Consider the following 25,045-nt stretch of genomic DNA (forward strand, 5'->3'; position numbering starts at 1 on the left):
TTCTGCAAGACAGGTCAACTATGAGAAGAGATGGGTCCTGAGATCCAAAGAGAATCATAAGGAATTCTTTCCTTATGTGGCCAGTGGAGGAGAAATGGTTATGGAAGAATGGCATTGTCGGACAAAAACGGGAACAGAGTGACTGGTGTGAAGAAAGGACATAATGGAGTTATTCGTGGACATTTATTAAGGTATTTAATCCTGGAGAAGTAGGCTTTTATGCTAGAGGGATAGTGCAGGTTCATGTTTTAAGTACAGGAAGTGAGAGGATTTCAAATACTGAATACTCGGGATGTCAATAAAGGAATGGAACTGGATGGGATTTTGCCATGGGCTTTGAGAAAATGTGCTGAAGAACTGACACCTCCACTGACCTGGCTTTTCAATGAAAGTCTGGCTCTGGGAAAGGTGCCCAAGGAGTGGAAGTAACCTAAGACAGAGCCATTACATAAAGGTAGTAGCAGACCGGAAGTGTCAAACTATACACCAGTTTGTATTTCATCAGTAGTTGATAAGATCATGGAAAAATTAGTCAAGGATCATTAACAGCATTGGGCAGATGAGGATAATGTTATCTGTGAGAGTCGGCGTGGATTTGTTAAGGAGCACTCTTGTTTTAGTAAGATGATTGCCTTTTATAATAAAGTGACAAGAGTAGTTGATAATGGGAAGGCATATTTTGCCATTTTTTTTTTTGGATTTTACAAGGGCATTTGACAGGGTACTACATGATAAGATGATATTTAAATTGCAGCACATAGGTTTAGATGTCAGGATAGTGAACTAGATTTGGGATTGGCTATCTGATAGGTATCAAGGAGTTGAGTATGAGGGAGAGGTATCAAGGAAGCAGAAGGCTACAAGTGGGTTCCCAGAGGTCTCAGTACTGGGACATATTCATGTTGGAGGTTTAATGGAATATTATCAGCACTGAGAAAGGATTAAAAATAATTTTAATACTTCGAATATTTCGTCTCCGTCATAACTAGTTGTTATAATAACGGAGACGAAACAACTAGTTATCATAAAATGATAACTAGTTGTTTTTTTCTATTTCCATAGTAAACCATAGTTTACTATGGAAATGGAAAACTATTTCCTGTAATAGTTTACAGGAAACCAACATTCACAGGTCGGTATATTCTTAAAGAATCAGCCCATCATCTTAGTCATAAAACAGGAATCATAAAATGTCTAATCAGAAGAGCCAAAACTAATTGTTCTACTTCTAATTTTCTACAGAAAGAACTTTCTACTATCCAACAACACATGAAACTCAATGGCTTTTCCGAAAAGAGTACACAACATCTTGATTCTTATAATCCACCACTAAACAACAAAGATTCAATACGTCGAGTTCCAATTCCATACATCTCCGGGATTTCAGAACCTATCTCAAGAATTCTGAAGAAATATGAGTTAACAGCTATGTATTCACCTATTAACAAATTATCTTCCCATTTTCCTTCTCCTAAAGACAAACTATGTCTCTTCCTGGAGTTTATCAAATTCCCTGCAACTGTGATCTCCCCCATTTTGGACAAACTGGATGCTCTCTTGAAAAAAGAATCCAAGAACATCAATCCTCCATTCATCACCACAAACCTGAAAAATCTGGATTGGCTCAGCACGGGATTGAAACTAAGCACAACATCCTTTGGTCAAAAACTCGCCTCTTACATAGATCCCACTACAAATTTGAACGTTTATTCAAAGAAAGCATAGAGGCATTACTCCATCGTCCTAACCTGAATTGGAATGACTGTATATCTGTATCAAAAATTTGGGAAAGTCTAATCAGGATAACTCATTAATTCATATTAATTTTATGTTATTTAATATTAACAATTAATATCTTTATTTCAATCATGTCTCTGCTTAATAATATTCCCTTTAATACTTAGTGATATAACATCACGCGGCTTGTTCTATTTTTAAATGATCTATTGTTAGTATTCCACCTTGTATTTTTTTTTACAACTGTTCTTGTCGGGCCACTGAAGATGGTGTGCAATTTTCAGACCAAAATATTTGGCTAATTAAATATCTTTCTTGTATATTTCTTGCTTATATTATTCTATAACATATTCAAGAATGGACAGTTCAAGCCTAAAAAAGATACTCCAATACTGGCCAGTTGGAGGACAGAAATCAGGGACAACCAAGAAAAAGATGGAATGAGACTGAAACAGACCACTGGGCCTATCATCCTGAAAGGATGATGTCTGTTCAATGCTACCTTACATTACAATGGTGTAACTGTGTAAATTAAAATTTGCATCTCAGCATCAAATCTGACAGCCTCCAGAACTTCAACTTCTCTCCATGGACAAGTTATTGTTTCCATTCTCCTAACTAGCAATATTTCTGTAACTCAGACTGAGTTACAGAAATATTGTTTGAATAAAGATCATTTCCCACTATGTTCAAATGTCCATTTAATATCCAAACATTGGCTTTCTAATAAAGGTAGTTAAAAATTTAATCTTATTTTAAGTGGCTTAAGACAAAAACTCTAGCTTCATTCTCAGTGGATAGTAAGATATGGATGAACTGTAAAACTGTCATGAAGAAATCCAAATCTAACTCTGAAAGAGCTAAATGCAGTAAACCCTGATCTTGTAGCATGGCTTCTGGTCCCATGAAAATGGCCACTGGAATTGTATATATTTGTGCTTCCATCTCTCACAATCCAGATGGCACTACTCCACCAACACTTTGAAGACAATGCTAACTTTGTCTCAATTCTTTTCAAAATAATGGAGAAGATAATTATATATAACACATATAACAGTATACTTCCACTCTACCTGAAACAGACCAGTTCTTCAATGACTATCCATATGGATTCTGTAACTCCAGATCCCCAACCTCTAATCTTTCCTAGAACAAACACATACATAGTTTCTTCATCTGCTTGCAACAGTTTTCACCTGTCCAGTTAAACACTGGACACAATTAAAATCTGCTAATGCTTAAAATACTGTTCTCGATTTTCAGGTAGCGTGCCAAAAGCCTCTTCAAAATAGAAAAGTTTAGATGATCTCATAGACTTACTTCAACCTCTATCTGCTTTGTGATCAACTTTTGATATGTACTGAGTGTGGCAGAAACTAAGGTAATTTTTGATACTGTAGCTCAATCTCCTACTAAATATGTTTATCAACTTGAGTTAGCCAAGTGATCAATGGCTATGATTTCCTACATGCAGAAATCACAATGTGGAATGAATGCTTGTGAATGTCTTTAGGAGAAAGATGATTACAAGAGTTATACATAGTATGACACCAGGTAATGGAAGTCATCTTCCTCATTACTTTCAAAAGAAGAGGAGTCACTTTCCTCGTCATCTTGCTTACTGAAAGTCTGAAGTGGCTTGAGAACCATGTTGATTCTAAAGACCAGGGTTTCAGAATTATTTGAACTGTTTGCTCACATTATGTAAAATGTAATATAGATTGAGTGCACATTTCTGTGCTTAGTTTAAAAATTTGAATTCATGTTGCTTTACAAAACATACAATACAATAAACATTTAACTGACATTTGAAAACAGTTTGTATTTTGAAAATGCAAATGAAATCAGAGTTGCAAAGAGCAAGAGGCCAAAGTTTGGTGAAAGAAACAAGAGCATTTGTAACCCGAACCCAAGGATATCTAGTGATTTATGAATCTGTACAGCCACTCCTCACTCTTATGATACATCTGTTGCAAAGCGAAAAGTAAACTTGATATAACAAACTCCACAAACACACACGTGTGTGTGTGTGTGTGTGTGTGTGTGTGTGTGTGTGTGTGTTTATTTGGCACTCAAGCTCGCATTTTGTTTTCAAACACGCTGTCTTTTTGTACTTGTTCTGTTAATGCAATTTTAAGGCTCTGTAATTCTTTATATTTCGTTGATTGTGATACCTGAAGATGTTGATCAATTCAATGAAAGTAGTAAATTAGTAGTATCTTTTCAAATATACCATGTAATCTTTTTATCTCTTGGTATCAGTCATTAAAACTTTTTAATAATATATATACACACAGAGGCTGTTCAATAAGTTATAAGACTATATTTATACAGAAAACAGATTACCTTTAATCGTCATCATTTACATGGTCTTTTTTGTAGTAACTACCGTGAGACGCGATGCATTTGTCCCAACATTGCGTCCACTTCTTAAACACATGTGAAAGTCCATTTTTTGAGAGTGCTTTCAAAACTGCCTCCGCAGCTTTTACACATGCTTTGTTGCTTTCGAAATGACGGCCTCTTAGTGGTTTCTTGAGCTGAGGAAACAGCCAGAAATCGCACGGTGTGAGATCAGGACTATATGGAGGACGTGGTAGGCTATCTATGTTGTTCTTCTGCAAAACGTCCACTACACCACCAGCAATATGTGGCCTTGCATTGTCGTGGTGCAATAAGAAGCCATTCTTCAGCAATGGACGCTTCCTTTTGGCGTGCTGTATCACTGTCCGTAAAACATCTGCATAGTATGAACCGTTTACAGTATTCCCGGGTTCTACAGCATGTTGGTAAACAATGCCTTCGTAGTCAAAAAACATTATGGTCATAACTTTACCAGCCGAATTTACAGTTTTTGCTTTCTTGGGGATAGGCGAAGACGGATGCTTCCATTCACTGCTTTGTTGTTTCATTGTAGGGTCATAATGATACAACCAAGCTTCATCTGCTGTAATCATGCATTTTACAGTAGTTGTCGCCTTCTTGTTCCAGTCTTTCTTTCCATTCTGTGCACACATCCACTCGATGCTGCATTTGCTCCAGTGTCAAGAGGTTGGGAATCCATCAGGCGCAAACACGTTTCAGTCCCAAATGTTCAGCCATGATTGAGTGAACACTTCCCACAAAAATATTCAGGACAACATGCAGCTGGTGTACTGTAATTCTGCGATCCTCCTTGAGGATCACAGAATTTGATCATTGTCTCTGTGATGAATGTTGAAGGTCTACCCTCACGTTCAAGATCTTCCACATTTTGCCTTCCTTAAGTTTTATGCCAGCGAAAAACACTTGCCCTCGACATTGCTTCATTGTGGAAAGCTTCGCGTATCATGTTAAAAGTGTTCGATGCCAATTTTTGCAAACGCACACAAAATTTAATCGCATAACGCTGTTCCAAGGATGCTTCCATTTCGATGACTGGTCGCAGCTCGTAGGCGCGCCTAAACAAGCTTGCGTTTAGTCACGTGACACTCTGGCACATCAGCCCATATACGCCATCTATCAACCTTTTTTGTTACAGACAGCAACATTTCTTTATTCCACAGAAATTAATATTGTGATGAGTGGTTTCGTGACAGTAAAATTAGTCTTATTACTTATTGAATAGCCCTCGTATAATATATATAACATATGGCAACCATTTGCCATCTCTGTTCTTAAATCTCATGATGCACTATACTGCATTCAAGATCTATAGCAATTTCCTCCCACAAAGTATTTACACTGAGTCACTTCTGCTATACTTGAGTGCTGATGCGCAAGGGTCATTTTACAATATTGTTTTCCCTTATAACCATGACTAGAAAGCAACAAAGATAGTGAAATTGTAGGGCCAACTCAGAAGCATTAGAAAACTGATAGAGAAGAAACTGGAAATGAAAGAGAAGCGTGATGGGACACTGCTTCATTTTCCACTGCCTATAACTAAATCTCTCTACTTCAACAGTGAATATGAGTTTTAAAAAGAGGTAAACCGTGAGTAGACATAACTATACAAATAACGGAAAAACTCACGTAGAAATATTATTTAATAGTATAATTTTCGCCTGTGTGTCACAGGCATCTTCAGTACAATTAGGCACAAAAATTAAACACTAACTGACAATTCCAAAAAGCGCCACCTAAGTAGCTGGTGTAAGATAACTAAAAAGGTCAATAACTTTCCTAAAAAAAAAAAAAAAAAAATTACTACAATAAAAAGTTAGGAAAGATTAGCTGATTTGTAAAGTACTATCTGTCCGAAACGGGAAGATCTGCCTCCATTCGGCTAGAAGAACACCAATCTTATATTGAATACTTTAAACCTGAAAAGTCTGGACTTGCAGAACATGCCATCTTCACTAGACACAGAGTTCATTGGAGAAAGACAAGAGTTCTTCACAAAAGTCAGTTTCTCATGGAACGCCTTTATAAAGAAGCATGTGAAACTCTACTTCATTCTCCTAACTTAAACAGATCCGACGGCTTACGTCTATCCCCTTTATGGGAGATAGTACTTTACAAATCAGCTAATCTTTCCTAACTTTTTATTGTATTAAATTTTTTTTTTTTTTTTTTTTTTTTTTTTTTTTAGGAAAGTTAGACCTTTTTAGTTATCTTACACCAGCTACTTAGGTGGCGCTTTTTAGAATTGTCAGTTAGTGTTTAATTTTTGTGCCTAATTGTACTGAAGATGCCTGTGACACACAGGCGAAAATTATACTATTAAATAATATTTCTACGTGAGTTTTTCCGTTATTTATTTGTATAGTAACAGTGAATATGACTTTGAAGGACAGTGCACACATGAAAGAACATGCGAGAGCTTCAGAGTATTTAATATTAACATTGATTATAATGAAGTTTCACTATCTAAGTTAAATTCTGCTGTTAAATGCTTAAAAGGCTTCACTTTTAAAATTGCTGTTTTTCAAACGAAGCACAACATTTTTATGCATAAATTGATTTTTTCCCACCGACTTATTTGCCATACTACACTATGGTGATAATTCCAAGAATTCTGACTTTCTTATAACTTGGGTTACAATAAATTTGTGGGGAGGATACCTTATGTAAGCCACTTTTTGGCTTAATGCTTGAATTAAGCCAAGAAGTGGCTTTAACCACATTTAGCACAAGTTTTTTTTTTACATGATAAAGAAATATACAATTTTATTACACTAAAATTTACCATTGGTACCTCAGGAGCTCCAATAGTTTTAATCATATCACTCTTCAATTTCTGATTTATGTTGATGTCTTCATCTGTGGATGTATCATAGAGAATAACAGAAATTGGATATGATTCCCTATGAGAAAGAGAATATTTAAGTTCATAACTTAATTCAGAAATCAATAATTAAAATTTATACATCAAAATCAAAAAATCCACCAGAGGTCAGAGTCAGATGCATTAATTGGAAGCAGAAAAAAAAAAAAGAAGATAAGTTTCATTATTTTTATTCAAGTTTTTTACTTTAAATTACAGGAAATCTAAGCTTGATACAACCTATAGTCTGTGGGAATACTTTATGTATTTATGTGGGAATAAGTACGTATTCCCTAGCTTTGCAGCTAGGGAATACGTACATAAAAATGTAATATTTTGCTATAGTTTGTAGTAGTTCTTAGTGTAGTATTTGAATAATGGCTGCAGCTCAGTTTGCAGATGGCTTATCACCAAGTCCCTCCACATTTAAATCTACATTTTCACAGCATACTGGAATTTGTGGTATGCGGTGCTTGCAGCATGTATGCATCCCAACAGATATGTGGCATGTGAGAGATCAGGAAGTGCATATATGTGTAAAATGTAGAAAATGGGAAAAACTTTGTGATTTAGACATTAGTATATCAGACCTCGGCAGCGTTACATCAGAAATGGGAGAATAATGACAGAGAGAGAGAGAGAGATGAGTAGCATGATCGACGGAGAGGATAACGAGCACAGTGTGGATGAAAAAATAAAAGTAGGAAGAACGTAAGGTTGAAACACCGTGAAGTTTTCAAAGATGGTGCTACATGGGAGGATGAAAGGCAAGCAAGAGTAGGTAGGTTGCAGAGAGATAGATGTGCTAAAAGAGGAAGTAAAATGTTTTGGGAATGAGTTAAGAAGTGTGAAAGAAGAAATTAGGCAACTGAAAATAATGAATGCAAAGCTAATCAGACTAGGAGTAAGACAGAGAGAGAGAAATGGGTGATATAAGGGGAGAGACCAGTAGAACAGTATAAGAGGTGGAATATGAGAAAGGCAAGACAGTGATGGAACCAGGGATGGAGAGATGACAGGAGACAATGGGTAAGTAGGAAACAAAGAAAGTGTTAGAAGGGGGGGGAGAGTGGTGTGCAAGATGGAATGATAATGGTGTGCAAGATAGGATGCCTGAGGAGAGTTTGCCTGGAGGAACAACAGACAGTGTCACTATGGCAATTAAGGTGAAAGGGTGGATGAAATTATTGTGACGGTGGGCACAGCATGTATGACTCGAGAGGCAGTGCGAATCAGGTGGCAAGAGAAAATATGAGGTTCATGCTTGAGGTTGTATGAAAGAGACTGAGAAGGGAAAGATAGTGCATGTGTTGCCAAGCTATGATAATGCAGAGATGCGAAGAAGATCGTCAATAATGAATAGAATAATAGCCAGTATGTGTTGAAATAGAGGTTCGGAATACGTGAATACTTGCGGCATTTTTATTAATATTATTATGTGACACCTCCAGGGAGTCCAAAGACTCATCAGTGTGCCAAGAGCATCAAACAATTGTTCCCCTTCCAACTACTAACCGTGCTCAAACTTGCTTAACTTTTTGCGTGAGCCAGTAGTAGCAGAGGCTCTACCAATCGACCAACCTTGATTCTTTGCACAAAAGCTGGCATTTGAGAAAAGGAAGTAACTGTGTGGGAGAAATGTCTTCATTTGAATGAATAAAGACATAGGCATCTGGAGAGAATATTGTTTTCTGAACAAGTCAGAATGTCAATGCAGGGAAACTAGAATTATCAGGGTGGATGTGGGAACAGGGATGGCCTCTTGTGGGATTAGGGTAATGCTGAATTCAGTGGAGTCTGAGAGGGATAATGATAGATATAGAAACAGTGACAATGCCTTGATTCTTTGTACTAATGCCAGGAGTATCTGAAATAAAGGAGACAAATCAGTGGTGCTGATAGCATTAGCCTGTCCAAAGATTATTGGGATCTGAGATGTGGTTGACAGAATATGATGTATAGACAAGGAGTAGCAAGGAATAGGCATTTTCTAACAGGATAGGAAGAGAAAATGCAGTGGTGGAGTACTGCTTATAAGTGATGACCTACGTCCTCTCAGAATGGAGGATTATGGAGTGCAATGGTGCCAATGGTTTTGAAAGCATATGGTGTGAGGTAGAGATGGGCAGGACAGGATATTTAGTGGGACGTTGCTAGAAGCCAGGGAGCACAGAGGATGAAGAGCAGGAGATTTTTTAGACAGTTGAGCTTGGCAAGTGCAAAAAGAATGACTGTTATGGGAGATTTTAACTATAGCAGTATAAAGTGGGAAGAGGAAACTGCATGTGGTAATAAGGGAATGGAATTTCTGGAGGAGAAGCAACATGTAGTAGAAGCACAAGGTTCAAGGGTTTTAGATTTGGTCATAGCATCAGAAGAGCTGATATAACTGAGATGGCATCTCTGTCCCCCAGTTGGAGAGAGTGACCATGTGTTTTTGATTTGGAAGATTAATAGACGTGCAGGAGTATCAAAGAGAAAGAAATGTGTAGTTATAATAAACAAAGAATTACACAATAACCACAGTAATTAACTTTAATGAAATAAAAGTACAGATATTTTAATATTCTTTGTTAATATATTAATTTCTAGCATGTAGCAGCCATTTTTAATTGGTAAACCAAATGTTGTACATAACTAAGGTATTCCCGTTTCTTTGATTTACTTGTTTCTATGCACTGATGTACTGTTATTTTCAGTACAAATTATCTGTTTCATTTTACATTCATTTTACAATAGCAGTATAAATTGGGAAGATGAAACTGCATGTGGTAATAAGAGAATAGAATTTCTGGAATTTTTCAGGGAGGCAACATGTAATAGAAGATGCACAAGGTTCAAGAGTTTCAGATTTGATCATGGCATCAGAAGAGCTGATTATAGAGAAGAGAGGAGAGCTAAAATGAAAAGAAAGGAATGAATTATCTGTACTTTCATTACTGTGGTTATCGTGTAATTTTTTGTTTATAGTCATGACACAGGTACCTTTGAAGATTAGGTGACTATAATAGTCTTAGATATCAACTTCGGGCAGTTCCATGGAGGGAGGAAATGGAAGGGCGAGATATCAGTACTTGGGAAGGAATATTTATTAACAGCAATAGCAAGCTTTATACCGTGAGTGAAGAAGAGAATGCAATTTGGTGTAAAGTGGATGACAATTTCAAACAGGAATTGCAGGCAAAAAAGAGATTATGGAACATATATAAGGAGAGGGGTAGAGAGCAGAATGCATGAAGAATATAAGACTTGGGCCAGGAGAGTGACTAGTATGGTAAGGAAGACAAAACTGAGATATGAGAAGAGATTGGGCCTGAGATCATAAGGAATTTTTTGCTATGTAGCCAGTAGGAGGAGAAATGATTGTGATAGAATGACATTGTTAGATAAGAATGAGTATAGAGCGACTGATGCAAAGGACATAGCAGAGTTGTTCAATAAACAAACATATTATTGGAGTATTTCATCCTGGAGAAGTAAGTTTTAATGCTAGAAGGATAGGATAGGTTCGAGGTTTAGAAGTGCAAGAAGAGAGTTTGTGTTTCAAATACTGAGTATTCTTCTTCTGCAACTTGTCCCACTTAAGCAGAGTTGCTGTCTCAGTGAGTCTCCTCCACATCCTCCCGTCTTGGGCTGTAATCACATCCAAGTTCTTCATCCTCAAGTCGTCCTCCACCAGCTCCCTCCATCTTCTTTGGCCACCTGTGTTTCATCTGCATGAAGCCTCCTTCATGAGGATGGATGTGCACTCCCCTGCACATTCATCTGCCTCCCTCCTCATCACATGACAGAACCATCTCAACCTTGCCTCCTGTATCTTCGCTCCCAAGTTCATAACTTTCACCATTCCCCTTGCATAGTTATTTCTCAGACAATCCTTTCTGACACCACACATCCACCTAAGCATTCTCATCTCTGCTACCTCCATCCTACTGATGCTATTTTTCCTCAGGGCCGCAATTTCCATAGAATATGTCATAGCTAGTCTCACTACTGTCCTGTAGATTTTTGACTTTTAAATTGATCGGCACCCTCTTATCACATAGCACTCCAGCCATCTCTCTCCAGTTCCTCCATCCCACTTCCTTCTCAGCCTCTCCATCCTCTTTCACTGCTGTACATAAGTATCTAAAGTCCCTAACCTTCCTGATGACATTTCCTTCCAGCTCCATCTCCTGGCTGCCATCCACTTTGCCACATATACACTGTCTTACTTCTGCTTGGCCTCATACCTCTCTCTTCCAATAATTTCCTCCATTTTTCCAGTTTAGCTGCCACTTCTCTTGATTTTGCACACAGCACAATGTCATCCACATACAACATTATGACAGGTGCATCTTCTCTCACCTCCTCTGTCACCACATCCATCACAATATTAAACAGGAACAGACTTAATGCTGACCCTTGATGCAAGCCAACTGTCACTGGAAAACTTTGTCTCTCCCAGGCAGGTCCAAACTCTTCTTCACGTTTCTGTACATCTCCTGCACCAACATGACATATTTCTCCTTCTCCTCCAGACTTCTTGCCTTGGTACTCTATGGCACGATTTCTCTAGATCAATTAAGAGTACTTTGGATATCAATAAAGGAATGAAACTGGATGGAATTTTGCAATGGGGTTTGAAAGAATATGCTAAAGAACTAACAGCTCTGTTGACCTGGCTTTTCAACAGAGCTGCAGGAAGTTTATTTTCCTGCTTGGTTAAAATATAATAAATTTAGTTTAATCCTGTATCCAAGTGTAAGCAAACAAATTTGCACCTGAAGTATCTTCAGGACTGAGGCAACTCATAGTAAACGTGGGCCAAGCTCTCATCACTCCTTGTCTCAGTATCTGCCATAAATGCAAAACACGTCTCGTTGCAGACATGTGTAATGCTAGGCATTAAGGGAAGAGCCACTACCCAGACTGGTTTCTACCTTTACTGAGGTCTCGTCAGTGGGAGCCAGACCCAGCAGTAGTGATACTAAGGCAGAAGCAATGGAGAGGTCATATTTACTTATATGAGTTGCCAAAAGGTGTACCACCTTATTATTAAATTACTCTGGATTTAGAGAAAGATGTTGGAAGTTTATTTTCCACTTGGTTAGACTATAATAAATTTAGTTTAATCCTTTATCCAAGTGTAAGCAAACAAAGTTTGCGCCTGAAGTAAATAAATATGAAATAAGTAAATATGACCTGTCCATTACTTCAGCCTTAGTATCACCACTTCTGGGTCTGGCTCCCACTGACAAGACCTCAATAAAGGTCAAAACCGGTCTGGGTAGAGGTCCTTCTCTTAATGCATAGCATTATACATGTATGCAAGGAGATGTGCTTTGCATTATGGGAGATAATGACTTGGTCCACCTTTAGTGCGAGTTGCATCAGTCCTGAAGATACTTCAGGTGCAAACTTTGATTGCTTCCACTTGGATAAAGGATTAAACTAAATTTATTACAACAGAGCTGTACTTTTCAACTGCAAACTATATTGCACTGGAGAAAATGGGAGAAAAAAGATCTGAGGGTGATTTGATAGAAACCTGAAATTCAGGGAACATGATGCAAAGGTGATGAAGGTAACCCAGAGGACTGCTGAAATACTGAGAAGAATGCTGACCTGCAGAGATAAGAGATGTCATTCCATTACATAAAGCATTTCAAAAGATATAGATGAAATTACCACAGACCATTTGGTATTTCATCAGTAGTTGTTAAGATCTTGGAGAAATTCGTAAAGGATCAATTACAGCTTTTGGCAGATGAGGGTAATGTTATCTGTGAGTCAGCATGGATATTATAAAAGGTAATCATAAAACTCATGTTTTATGATTACCTTTTATAATAATTTGATGAGAGAAAGGCATATTCTGCCAAATTTTTTTTTTTTTGGATTTTACAAAGGCACTTGACAGGGTACAACATAATATGATGATATTTAAGTTGCAGCACATGAGTTAAATGTTAGGTTGGTGAACTAGATTCGGGAATGGCTATCTCATAGTTAGAGAGTTGAGTATAAAGGAGGCAGAAGATTACAAATGACAACCCACAGGGCTCAGTACTAGGACCTGTATTGTTTAACCTTTATATCAATGACATTGGATTGCAGTGGGATATTCAGTTGTTTGCAGTTTGAGGCTGGGAAGGATTATTAGTAATAGTGCATATGTGGTAGCCCTGAAAGAGGATTTGAATAAACTGGACAAATGGGCAAATAGTGGGGATGTCAGTTTAATGCAGCTAAACATAGTCTTGAAGTTTGGGATACGTTTATGGGAGGCTGAATGCTCTGTTGGAGGAACTGCAATGGAGGAAGTGGGGGGGAAGAAATGATCTGAGGGTGATTTTGATAGAAACCTGAAATTCAGGGAACATGTTGCAAAGGTGGTGAATTCAGGTAACCCAGAGGATTGAGGAAATACTAAGAATGATGGCCTAAAGAGATAAGAGTTGCCATTCCATTGCATAAAGCATTTGAAAGGATGTAGATGAAATTACCATCAAAATTACTGTCACTACTACAAATGGAAAGTCCGAGTGCATACCACAATAAACGTTTCATTACTAAGCAAAACAGTCTGAAATAGTTGTAGAATGAGTGGTAGTAATATTACACTGATGCAATTGTTATTAGGCTCTCCCAGAATGTTTATAAGGACTGAATGGAAGGAGGGGGGGGAGTCATTGAATGTTTAAATACTTATCACACCTCCCTTCACATTACTTTAAAAATTTTTTTTTTTCTTTCTTTTAGCAGTACACAATGGTATGAATTAATTGCATCTTTGCTAACAGTGCTATAAGACAGATGCAGTACATTTAAAAATTGTAATATTCAGTATTTTTTTTTAAATGTTTTACTTAGCATTCAAATAAGCTTAGTTATTTAATGAAATACATTTTTCACTATATACATTAAGTTATTTGTGATAAAAAAATTTCTCAATTTTTAGAATTTCATATTTAAACATTAACACATTCAAGACATTCTTGAATGTGTTAATGAATAAATCACACAGGACTTCACTTATCTGCACATCATGTCCTTTCCGTATCAAGAATACACATTTTTGCAAATTGTTAAATATACATGGCATGCCAGTTTAAATTTTCTCAGAAGATTTATTTCTAAGATTAGTATTTTTTTAAACATCTTAATGTCATAAAATCTCAAATGTAATATTTTCCTAAGTCATAAAACATTAATTTCTGCATCTAGTGAAGTAAATACGATGGAATAGAATTCCCTTATATGTAAATTTTAAAATAAGTTACTAGCATGATATACTGTGCTTAGTGCTATATATACAAGGGTGGTCTGAAAGGTTTTCGGCCTAACAATGAAAAAAATAATTTATAATTTCAAAATTATTTTTATTTTTCAGCATAATCTCCCTTAAGACTAATACATTTATTCCAGTGATGCTCCAGCACCATTATCTTGTCCTTATAGTCCTTCTCAGTAAGATCTGCAAAATACCCCTCTACAATAAATTTAGTTTAATCCTTTATCCAAGTGTAAGCAAACAAAGTTTGCACCTGAAAATATCTTCAGGATTGAGGTAAGGTGGTGGTGCAATCCTTAGGCAACTCTTAGCAAAGGTGGACCAAGGTCTCATCACTCCTTGTCTCAGTATCTCCAATAATGCAAAGCACATCTCCTTGCAGACATGTATACTGCTATGCATTAAGGGAAGGGCCACACAACCCAGACTGGTTTCTACCTTTATTGAGGACTCTTCAGTGGGAGGCAGACCCAGAGTGTTGATACTAAGGCAGAAGCAATGGAGAGGTCATATTTATCTATACAAGTTGCCAACCGGTGTACCACCTTATTAAATTGCTCTGGATTTAGAGAAAGATGTTGGAAGTTTCTTTTTCACTTAGTTAGACTATAATAAATTTAGTTTAATCCTTTATCCAAGTGTAAGCAAACAAAGTTTGCACCTGAAAATATCTTCAGGACTGAAGTAAGGTGGTGGTGCAATCCCTAGGCAACTCGTAGCAAAGGTGGACCAAGGTCTCAGTATCTCCCATAAAGCAAAGCACATCTCCTAGCAGATGTGTATACTGCTTTGCATTAAGGGAAGGGCCACTACCCAGACCGGTTTCGACCTTTACTGAGGACTCGTCAGTGGGAGGCAGAATCAGAGTAAACCCAGGCAGACTCTGAATCTGCCTCCCATTTTCAGGTGCAAACTTTGTTTGCTTACAATTGGATATAGGATTAAACTAAATTTATTATAGTCTAACCAAGAGAAAAAATAAACTTCAAATACCCCTCTACAGATGCAATCACCTCTTGATTCGAAGAAAAGCGCTGACCAGTGACAAAGAGTTTTAGTTTTGGGAAGAGTGAGAAGTGAGAGGGAGCCAAATCTGGGGAATAGGGTGGATGTTCTAACAATTCATAGTGCAGATCCCTTAATTTTCCCATTGCCAAAACACCTTTGTGGGCAGGTGCATTGTCCTGATGAAAGATGATTTTTTTTTCTGCAAACCAGAACTTTTCTCACAATTTTTTTCGTCCAGTCTGGTTAAAAGATCAGAATAATATTCCCTGGTTATTGTTTTATCCTTTTCAAGATAACTAATAAACAAAATGCCTTTAGCATCCCAAAACACTGATGCCATGACCTTTCCTGCTGATGGAACAGACTGTCTTCTTTGGCACTGAACAACCGGCTTCAGTCCAGTGTTTTGATTGCTACTTGAATTCTGGTGTGTAATGGTGAATCCAAGTCTCATCCATAGTAGTAAATCGACACGCAAATGTTAAGAAATTTGCATGCGAGTACGTTTTTGATCTGTTGTGAGCAAGCATGGCACCCATCTTGCGCGAATCTTTTCATTTGCAATTCTTTATGCAAAATATATCATACACATTCTTTTGAAATGCCTATAGTCTCAATAATTTCACGCACTTTGACTCGCCAGTCATCCAATACCATATCGTGCACTTGATCAATGATTTCTGGTGTTGTTACACTTTTTGGACTTCCTCCACGTGGATTATCTTCAAAGGCTGGTATGGCCATGTTTAAAACAGTCTATTTCTTAATTGTCGAGAACGAAGGAGAAGAGTGCCCATAAACATTTATGAACTTCGAATGAATTTCTTTTGGAATTAAACTTTCTTTTAAAAAGAATTTTATAAACTCACAATTTATTTATTCATATGGAGTTTTCTTCCTTCCCCCCCATCCCTATTGGAGCAAGTTGAGCCCCCTCAATAGGGGGGGAAAGTATTTATGGCTGTAGATCCGTGTGTCCATGGGGCCACTTTGCCTGTTTGCGGGATGAAAAACCCCAGATAAACTGGGGGGGAAAACCCCATTGTTCGCCCGAGACGGGCAAACTTGGCTATGGCTGAGGAAGATCCTTAAGCTCCTTACATTGGCAACGGGAATCGAACCCAGGACACTCCTTCCCCAGGCATATGGTTGCAAAGCACATAGCCACCAGGCTAACCACATGGACATACCCGCGCAATAATCAATTTTATCCATTTCAAGGGATACAGACAACACTTTTGCTTCAGACAACTGTATAAAACAAATTACTTGATAGAATGACTTGCAATTTCACATAGATGCTTATGAGAGATGTACCAACTTAGAAAAAAAAAAAATCTTGGTGATAGTGTTGCCATCTATGGACGAGACTGAGAAAACTTTTCAGACCACCCTCATATGTGAGTGAGAGAGAGAGAGAGAGAGAGTGTGTGTGTGTGTGTGTGTATATATATATATATATATATATATATATATATAGAAAGTTCTTCAACTTACGAAGTAAATTTTACTTGTCAAGAACTTATATTTTTGTTTAATCCTTCATCCAAGTGTGAGCAAACAAAGTTTGCCATAAAGTTTATTTATGACTAGGTTACTTGTATATAGCAGCTCTGCTACCTTCACATCAATTGCCCTTGCATTCCATAAAGCAAGGCACCGTTCTTGTCAGATGTGCATACTGCTATGCATTATGGATAGAGTCATTATCTAGAGTGGTTTCTGCATTTACATCCAAGTTTGTTCTCTGGTCAATCACTGTGTAACGTGGTAGATGACTTTCACTTTTTTGAGCTTATCTACTAATGTACTAATATCCCAGGACTCTTATGACACTGCATTCTTTCATATGAACATAAGTAACCTTCTCCTATTGACAGCATTGTTGATGATAGCACACTTTGTGCCATACAAGGTATGGCACAAAGTGATCTTCCCATTTTCATACTATCATTCAATGGTAAAGACATCTTTAGTCACGTTCAACTGATTACTACTTTTTTTTCTTAACAAGATCAATACATCTCCCATTCAATGATAACGATTAATTGCTAGACAGAAAATCAGATCTCTTCAGGGGAATTTACGTTTGCGCTTTCCAGGCACAATCACATTGCATCAATAGATAGCTTTTTCACCTATCCATCCAGCTAATGCTAATACGGTGCACCAAATGCCATCCAAAAAATTCTTTATGTTGGACAAATAGCAATTTAGCCATTTCATGACAATTTTTGCAGTCACTCACTTCACCCAACATCTCAAGGATTCTGAGTTTCATCCCCCCACCCAGTATTTCACAGATGCTATTCCACTGAAGTAGCACGCATCTTTCCTATCCTTTCTACTAAAATTGTCAAAAACACAAGCAGTGGCTGTACTCCATTTATGATCCAACTGCAGATTCAATAAAATCTGCCTCTCCCATTTCTCTCCCCTTCCATCTTATTCTCTGGAATAGCATTCTCATAAAATGTTCCCCAACAATTACAGCCTCCAAGTTTTTCAAGAAGGCAGGTTTCAAATCGCCTAACCATTACCTGCATACAGTACTAATGTGTTATGGGTTTCAGCAGTCTCTCATGGGGGAAATCAAAAAAAAGTGTTTACTGGTATTTCTGTACTTCTTCTGCTACCTTTACCTCTTTTTCTATTGATGCCTCTTACAGTGACAGAATCTATCCTGAATATTGGTTGGATTTTAAGGTTGTTCACCTTGCTGACTTTTTCGCTGTTGCCTCAGTACCTAATGTAAATGCCTAAAAGATGCCAAAGTGTAACCAGCTATCATCTGATTATGTGTGGTTTAAGCCAAATCAGAATGGAATGCAGTTGTTTTGTTCTATAAAGGGAAATGATTACCACTACAAGAAATTGATGAATGGACATATCAACAGCACTGGTCAGTGCTCTACATTCTTTATAATCACACCACATAAGAGATCTCTTCCTAGTTATCTAGTTGGTTTTGATGCCTGTATGACTATTTTTTTTTTAAATTAGGCTTAATATTTATTTTAATACTGCTGAAAACTTGAACTCATAAAGAGATAAGATTGATTACTTGTCGAAGCTGCATTTCAATGATCCTCATGTTACAAGAATGACAGTAAACTGAAACATCAACATGACATGTAGAGCATTGACTATTATGAAAATTCAAAAATGATTAAAAAAAAATTGCCCATGATTGAGCTTATTCTGACAGCAAATAGTGTCATGATTAAAACCTAACTTTGGGAAACACTCTTTCTTGCAAAATGGCAAAGTGTACTTCCCACATAGACTGAAGATTCAGAAAGTGTTTAATAAAAACAGGAAGTGACTTTTGAGACCTACATTATGGAGATCTTTTAATATGCCATATATCCAGGCTATGCCATAAGGTTCTATGTCAAAGAAAACTGAAACTAGATATTCTTATTTTAGGAATGATCTCATGTTTCTAAATGGAAAAATGTCATACGATCACTATGAAAGCCACATTGTGTATTGTAGAGAATATTGTTGCTTTCTAAATAGCAGAGAAATCTGGAATTCACCATTTTCTCCACTATCTTATGAAAATAGCTGGTTAGAGTGACGGATTAGTAATCAGTTGATTGTGCAGGATTTTTTCATTTTGGGATGGTGATGACTACTGACTAATGACGTGAATTCAGAAACTCCTCCTTGGTGCAGGATGTTTTTTCATCTCACAATAGATGCCATATCGGGCCCAGTGAACTAACATGAGAGAGTACAGTTGTTTTTAGTTCCTTCTCAACAAATGGCTGATTGTCTGACTAATCCATTTGTAGAAAAACTGAGCTGCTGCTTCTCTCACTGGATTATATTATAAATTAAAGATGCCAAGAAATTATATTCTTGGTTTAATCCTTTATCCTAGTGTAAGCAAACAAAGTTTGCACGTGAAGTAACTTCATGAGTGGGCAACTTGTATATAGAGTCTAATGACTTGACATAACTTATTTTAGTATCCCACAATGCAAAGCACATATCCTTACCGTATGTATAATGCTATGTGTTATGGGAGGTTCTCACTGAATGTAATAATTTTAGGAGTTATTTCAAGAGTGAGACCATAATAGTTAAGGAAAACTAATGAGAAGCACTCATGATCATAAGTTTTAGGTATGCTGTAATTATTGAATGATGAAACAGACATGTTTGCGATGCTTTTGATATTTTCTTTACTGTTGCCTTCTCAGCATTACAGGATAAATGCTGTTGTGGTTAGATAGAGGATTTCAGGATAAATGCTGTTGTGGTTAGCTTCCTCTTTGCATCCTGATATGAGATATTTTGTTCAGTTCTTACATTTTGTATTTCTTTTTTAATTCTTAGACTTTGGAATGGATGCGAGTAGAATGGATGGAGTCTCCTAAGTAACACATTGTACTTTGTGAAGTACAATTTATTATCATGCACGTTACTAGCAAATCATGCACAATTAATAGAGCTATGACAAGCAGTTTGGGTATACTCATATTTCTGACATTTAAAGCACTTTAGTGGTTCAGGAAGGTAGATCCTGACAGAACAGTTAAGATATCCTGCTTTTGAAAGTTTTTTCCCACTTGGCTATACTACTAATTATTGGTTTTATCCTTTTTCCCAAGTGTAAGCAAACAAAGTTTGTGCCTGAAGTACTTTCAGGACTGGGGCAACTCATGGTAAAGGTGGTATCCATAATGCAAAGCAAATCTCCTTGCAGACATGTATGATGCTATGCATTAAGGGAAGGGTCACTACCCACACCGTTTTTGGCCTTTGAGATCTCATCAGTGGGAGCCAGACCCAGAGGTGGTGATACTATGGTGGAAGTAATGGAGGAGTCATATTTACCTATACGAGATGCAAAAGGGTGTCACACCCTATTATTAAAATTCTCTGGATTACTTTATGGAAGTTTTTTCCCACTTGGCTATGCTACTAATTATATATTTGGTTTTATCCTTTTTCCCAAGTGTAAGCAAACAAAGTTTGTGCCCGAAATACTTTCAGGACTGGAGCAACTCGTGGTAAAAGTGGCATAAGTTCTCATCACTTGCCTTAGTATCCCATAATGCAAAGCACATCTCCTTGCAGACATGTATGATGCTATGCATTAAGGGAAGGATCACTACCCAGACGTTTCCCTGTATTAAGTGCGAGGTTTCCTCTCCAAAAACTCGTGAGATCACCCAACAATGAGCGACACGAAGGATCAAAACTCAGCATTGTTCGCCTCAGTAACAGGCTCACCCTGTCACTGAGAAGAATTCTTAGCGCTTGGCTCTACCCAATGGCAGGTTCATCCACCACTGAGCAGAACCGATCACATTTTATCGGAGAGTTAACAGCAACAGCCGTGCCTCAGTTAACTTCATGAGGTACAGCATTGCCATCCATTACCTCTACCTGGGTAACAGCCTAGCCTCAGTTAGAACTTTGTTGGCTACATATAGCATTGCCATCCATCACCAATCTTCCAGCTGGTTTCGATACTTAGGGGTTTCATCAGTGGGAGCCAAACCCAGAGGTGGAAGTAATGGAGAAGTCATATTTACCTATATGAGTTGCCAAACGGCATCACACCTTATTATTAAAATTCTCTGGATTACAGATAAGTATATGGAAGTTTTTAGGTAAAAATATGACTTCTCCATTACTTCCACCTTAATATCACCACCTCTGGGTCTGGCTCCCATTGATAAGACCTCAATAAAGGTCAAAAACTGTGCGGGTAGTGACCCTTCCCTTAATGCATAGCATCATACATGTCTGCAAGGAGATGTGTTTTGCATTATGGGATACTAAGGCAAGTGATGAGAACTTATACCACCTTTACGAGCTGTCCCAGTCCTGAAAGTACTTCAGACGCAAACTTTGTTTGCTTACACTTGGAAAAAGGATAAAACCAAATACAGTAAAACCCCGAAGTTACGTGGTAGGTGGGACCAACAAAAAACGCGCAAGTCGAATTCGCATAACTTGGGGTATAATTTTGCATGTAATTTATATATACAAACATACAATTGAGACCAATGGTTTAAAAAAACACCTATATGTTTTAAGAAATATAATCATAATTGTAGTTTTTCGTACATAAAAGAATAAAGTTATTTTGATATCGATGGTTTCATAAAATCTAATATATTTGTCTGACGGCATAATGTCTTTTTCTTGTCAGGCAAAATTTCTTCATAGCAAAGCTAATGATTTTTTTATTCCTTGCCTTGCAGCTACAATTCATTCCTTGTTAGAATCTATGTTCTCCAAAATCTGTAAGCCTTTCTTTTATGATTGTTCTTACAGTGGATTCCTGTAGATCGAACTTCTTTGCTAGCTCACAAATTTTCATTCCACCTTCAAAATTCTTAATAATGTTGAGTTTTGTTTCCAAAGTCAATGTTTTTCTTTTCTTGCTAGCTGTAGAAGGATCGGACTTGCTTCTTTTGGATGACATTATTATTTTTTATGTGATAAAATTTTTATCAAGAAAATAATAAACAATCGCAAGGTTGACTATAAAAATCATGTATGAATGGAGACCGCGCGAAACACGTCAGTGCTTGTTCACAGCACGTGTGACTTGGCGAACGTGGCCGGCACCCGAAAGATATGACTAGTGGTGAGGTGTGAAGCGGGACGGGAATAAGTACACATAAAAAACCGCATAACTCCGGATTCGCGTAAGTCGGGGTATGACTGTATATAATTAATATCCTGCTTTTACTAATGATGGAGGTTTGATTATGGTGTATCAAAAGTAAGGATGATGTTCCTTGTTGGCACTATGTGACCATTCCTATGCATTGTCTCAACCATCACACCTTGATCTTTAAGCTCTGAACATACATCCACATTGGGAACATCAAGGAGATCCCATTCTCATATTACACCTCCAGAAGAGTTGAATGTTTTATGAGGTATTACCATAATTGGCATTTCCCTAAATGACGTGGCTCAAAAATAGTTTTTCTGAGTGTTGCTGACATGATGTTTCGACAACAATATCATGGAAATGTAGTTAACAGTTTCAGGATATCCTATCATCCATCTAAACCCTTTTTGAATAAAAAAGGGGTGACTTTTCCCCCTACTAGGTTTTCACCTGTTTCATGGATGATAAGAAACACTGGTTTATTTATTTATAACATTTATACACAAAACAGCCACAAGGCCTATAGCAAGTAAATTCCATGTGCAAGATGGGACCAAGAGCAAAGTAATCTGTTGATATTCTTCTCAAAAAGATGGAAGTTGTTCCTTGGAGAATACTTCATGGGAGAAGTTGGCCAATAGAAGCGAGATATATAGAATAAAGGATTACTGGGAGTAAGAGGTTCGGTAAGTCTACTGTTCAACTGTAAAAGGATGTTGGCACACAATGGAGAAATTCACCATCTATAAGACAGTGGAAGAGTCTGTGAGAGAGAGGTCATCAATCAACTGAACAACTCTTTTGGACTGCATCAAGAATTTTTAGAGGGATCTTAGGTGCACCAGTTCAAATGTGAGAGTAGTAATCCAAGGTTGGGTAGATTTGATAGTAAGCAAATGGACAGGAGAGAATGTGTAAGATGTCTTCTGTTTCTTATTTCTGTTATCAAATGATGTTTCTACAGCACACTTGGGTGAGGACTTGTGAGAGCTAGAAGTGTCAGGGTGAAGGACCCATGCTCAAAGGAAGTTTCTTAGTTTGGCCAGAGATCTCACCCAATCACCCAATCTTAGTGCAACACCAATGATCCTTGCAGGAAAGCCCAATAGCCAAATGATCCTGGCTGGGCAATCCAGGACCACCTATCTTGCCAAAGCATGGAAAAACGTAATGCGAAACTACCAGGATTTCCCCCCACACACACCTTTTTCAGATATCCATGGGCTGCAACACAGAGGCAGGGCACTGGATCCCAGTGATAGCCGTCTGGAAGATAGGATATTAAAAAACTCTCAGAAGAAGTAGAGCAAAGAATACCTTTCTATCTGTATTCTTGATATGACCAGAAAATGAGGAAGAATGAAAAGGGCCATCACTGGAGGTCCACTCCATAAAGAACAGGTGCACATATGGAGGGGACATTTAAAGTTTTTACTATAAACATTTCTGTGTTTACTCTTCAAAACAAAATTGCTTAAAAAACTAAACATTGATTTGAAATAAAAAGCAATGAATATTAATATTTTACTACCACAACAAATAAAAAAAATCAGTCAAAAATGTTTATTACAGATTTTACCTCTCTAGTAAATTCATTTACAGTATTCTTTGTGAAATAATACAAATGGCATAGAAACAGCAACAGAGAACAGATAACAAGAAAGTTTGTGTGCAGATGAAAAGAATGGATGGACCTCAAACAGCAAATTTAATTTTACTATTTATAGCATAATAATGTAGACAATGTTCCTTGCACACCATTGCTTCCATAATCTTTTTGAAAATGCCTTCATAGCAGTGTATATGCTTGAACTGTTACTCAACTATTCAGATGTTGATTACAATGGTATATGAGGGCTTTTGACAAAACTTGTTCAATTTTGTTGCCAAGAAACACAGAAATGCAGCCATATATAGTACCAAATGTAGCAATTATAAAACTACCAGCAAAATTTTCCTAAAAATCTGATTCTCTAGGTTTCAGGAAAAGAGAACGTATATTTTCAGAGTGCCAAGCAGGATTCCATAAAAATAAGAGTACAACAGATCATTTATTTACAATAAATCTCATTGGAGCAAAATTAAATTGAACATAATAAAATACTATGTCACAATTTATAGACAAAAAGAAGGCACTATGGAGAATACTGAACCAATATGAAATAGATAACAAAATAATATGCCTAATTAAAACTTTTATCATTCCTCAGAAGTGTTAAAAGAAATCAATGGTAAGACTTTCAAAATGGAAAGAGGCATGTGCATCAAAGCTGCATACTTTCACAGATACTTTTAACCTATACTTGGTCTTGAAAAACAGTGACATTGGAATTACAGTTGGAAGCAAAAAAAATCAATAATCATAGATTTGCTGATGACAATGATTCAACAGCAAAGAATGAATATCAATTAGAAGAATTAACAGAGAGAGTTTCTAAGACACTTAAGTGATTATGGATTAAGGATAAGCATTCACAAATCAAAAACAATGTCTTCGGGCAAAATGCCTATGAAAAATTCAGTTAATGATTTAAAAACTGTAAGTAGAAGAAAGATTCACCTAACTCGGAAGTGTACAACACTGAGATGGCTGGTCTAAACATGATATTAAAGTATGCATTGCTAAAGTAACTTACCTTTCAGAGGTTAAAGACAATAAAATAGGACAATAAAATAACTTCAGTAGGACAATAAAATAACTACAGCACTGATAATCTTGTTAGTTCTATCTTAATATATGGATGTGAGAATTGGACATTGCTAAAGGAAGATGAGAACAGGCCTATAAGATGAAGGGCTACAGAAAACTTCTGAAGATATACATGGCACATGTAACAAATGATGAGGTTAAAAGGAAAATCTGCTCCTTTGTCAAATGCATGAAAATAGCATCACTAAAATATTCCAGAAATAACTCTAGTTGCTGGGTCATGTGGCTAGATCTGATAATTTATCTAAAATAACAAAACACTGGAGCGCAACCTAGAAACACTTGGATAGATATTAGAAAATGGACTAATTTTTCGATCTCTGTTCTTGTTAAGGAGATCCAAAGACAGAAACACCTGGAGAGACTATGTTAGGACTGTCACCATTAGTGCCCCAATGGTCTAAATGGACTATGGGT

General features: G+C 37.1%; 1 protein-coding gene across 4 annotated transcripts in view; it reads right to left on the minus strand.

Annotated features, from left to right (window-relative positions):
* Positions 1 to 25,045, minus strand: part of LOC150094641 (tudor domain-containing protein 7-like) — a 624,604-nt gene that overhangs the window by 233,235 nt on the left and 366,324 nt on the right. For 2 of the 4 annotated variants that reach the window (XM_090410991.1, XM_090410990.1), the window contains exon 15: positions 6,917 to 7,025. In XM_090410991.1, coding sequence (XP_090267117.1) covers positions 6,917 to 7,025 — 109 coding nt within the window. Of the gene's footprint in view, positions 1 to 6,907; positions 7,026 to 25,045 lie in introns of all 4 variants that reach the window. The other 2 variants (XM_090410989.1, XM_090410988.1) reach the window with 1 other exon arrangement.

The sequence above is a fragment of the Typopeltis vanoorti genome, chromosome 21, assembly GCF_054136105.1.
Source record: "Typopeltis vanoorti isolate ZY-2024b chromosome 21, IOZ_Tvanoo_1.0, whole genome shotgun sequence".
NCBI classification, from domain to species: Eukaryota; Metazoa; Arthropoda; class Arachnida; order Uropygi; family Thelyphonidae; genus Typopeltis; species Typopeltis vanoorti.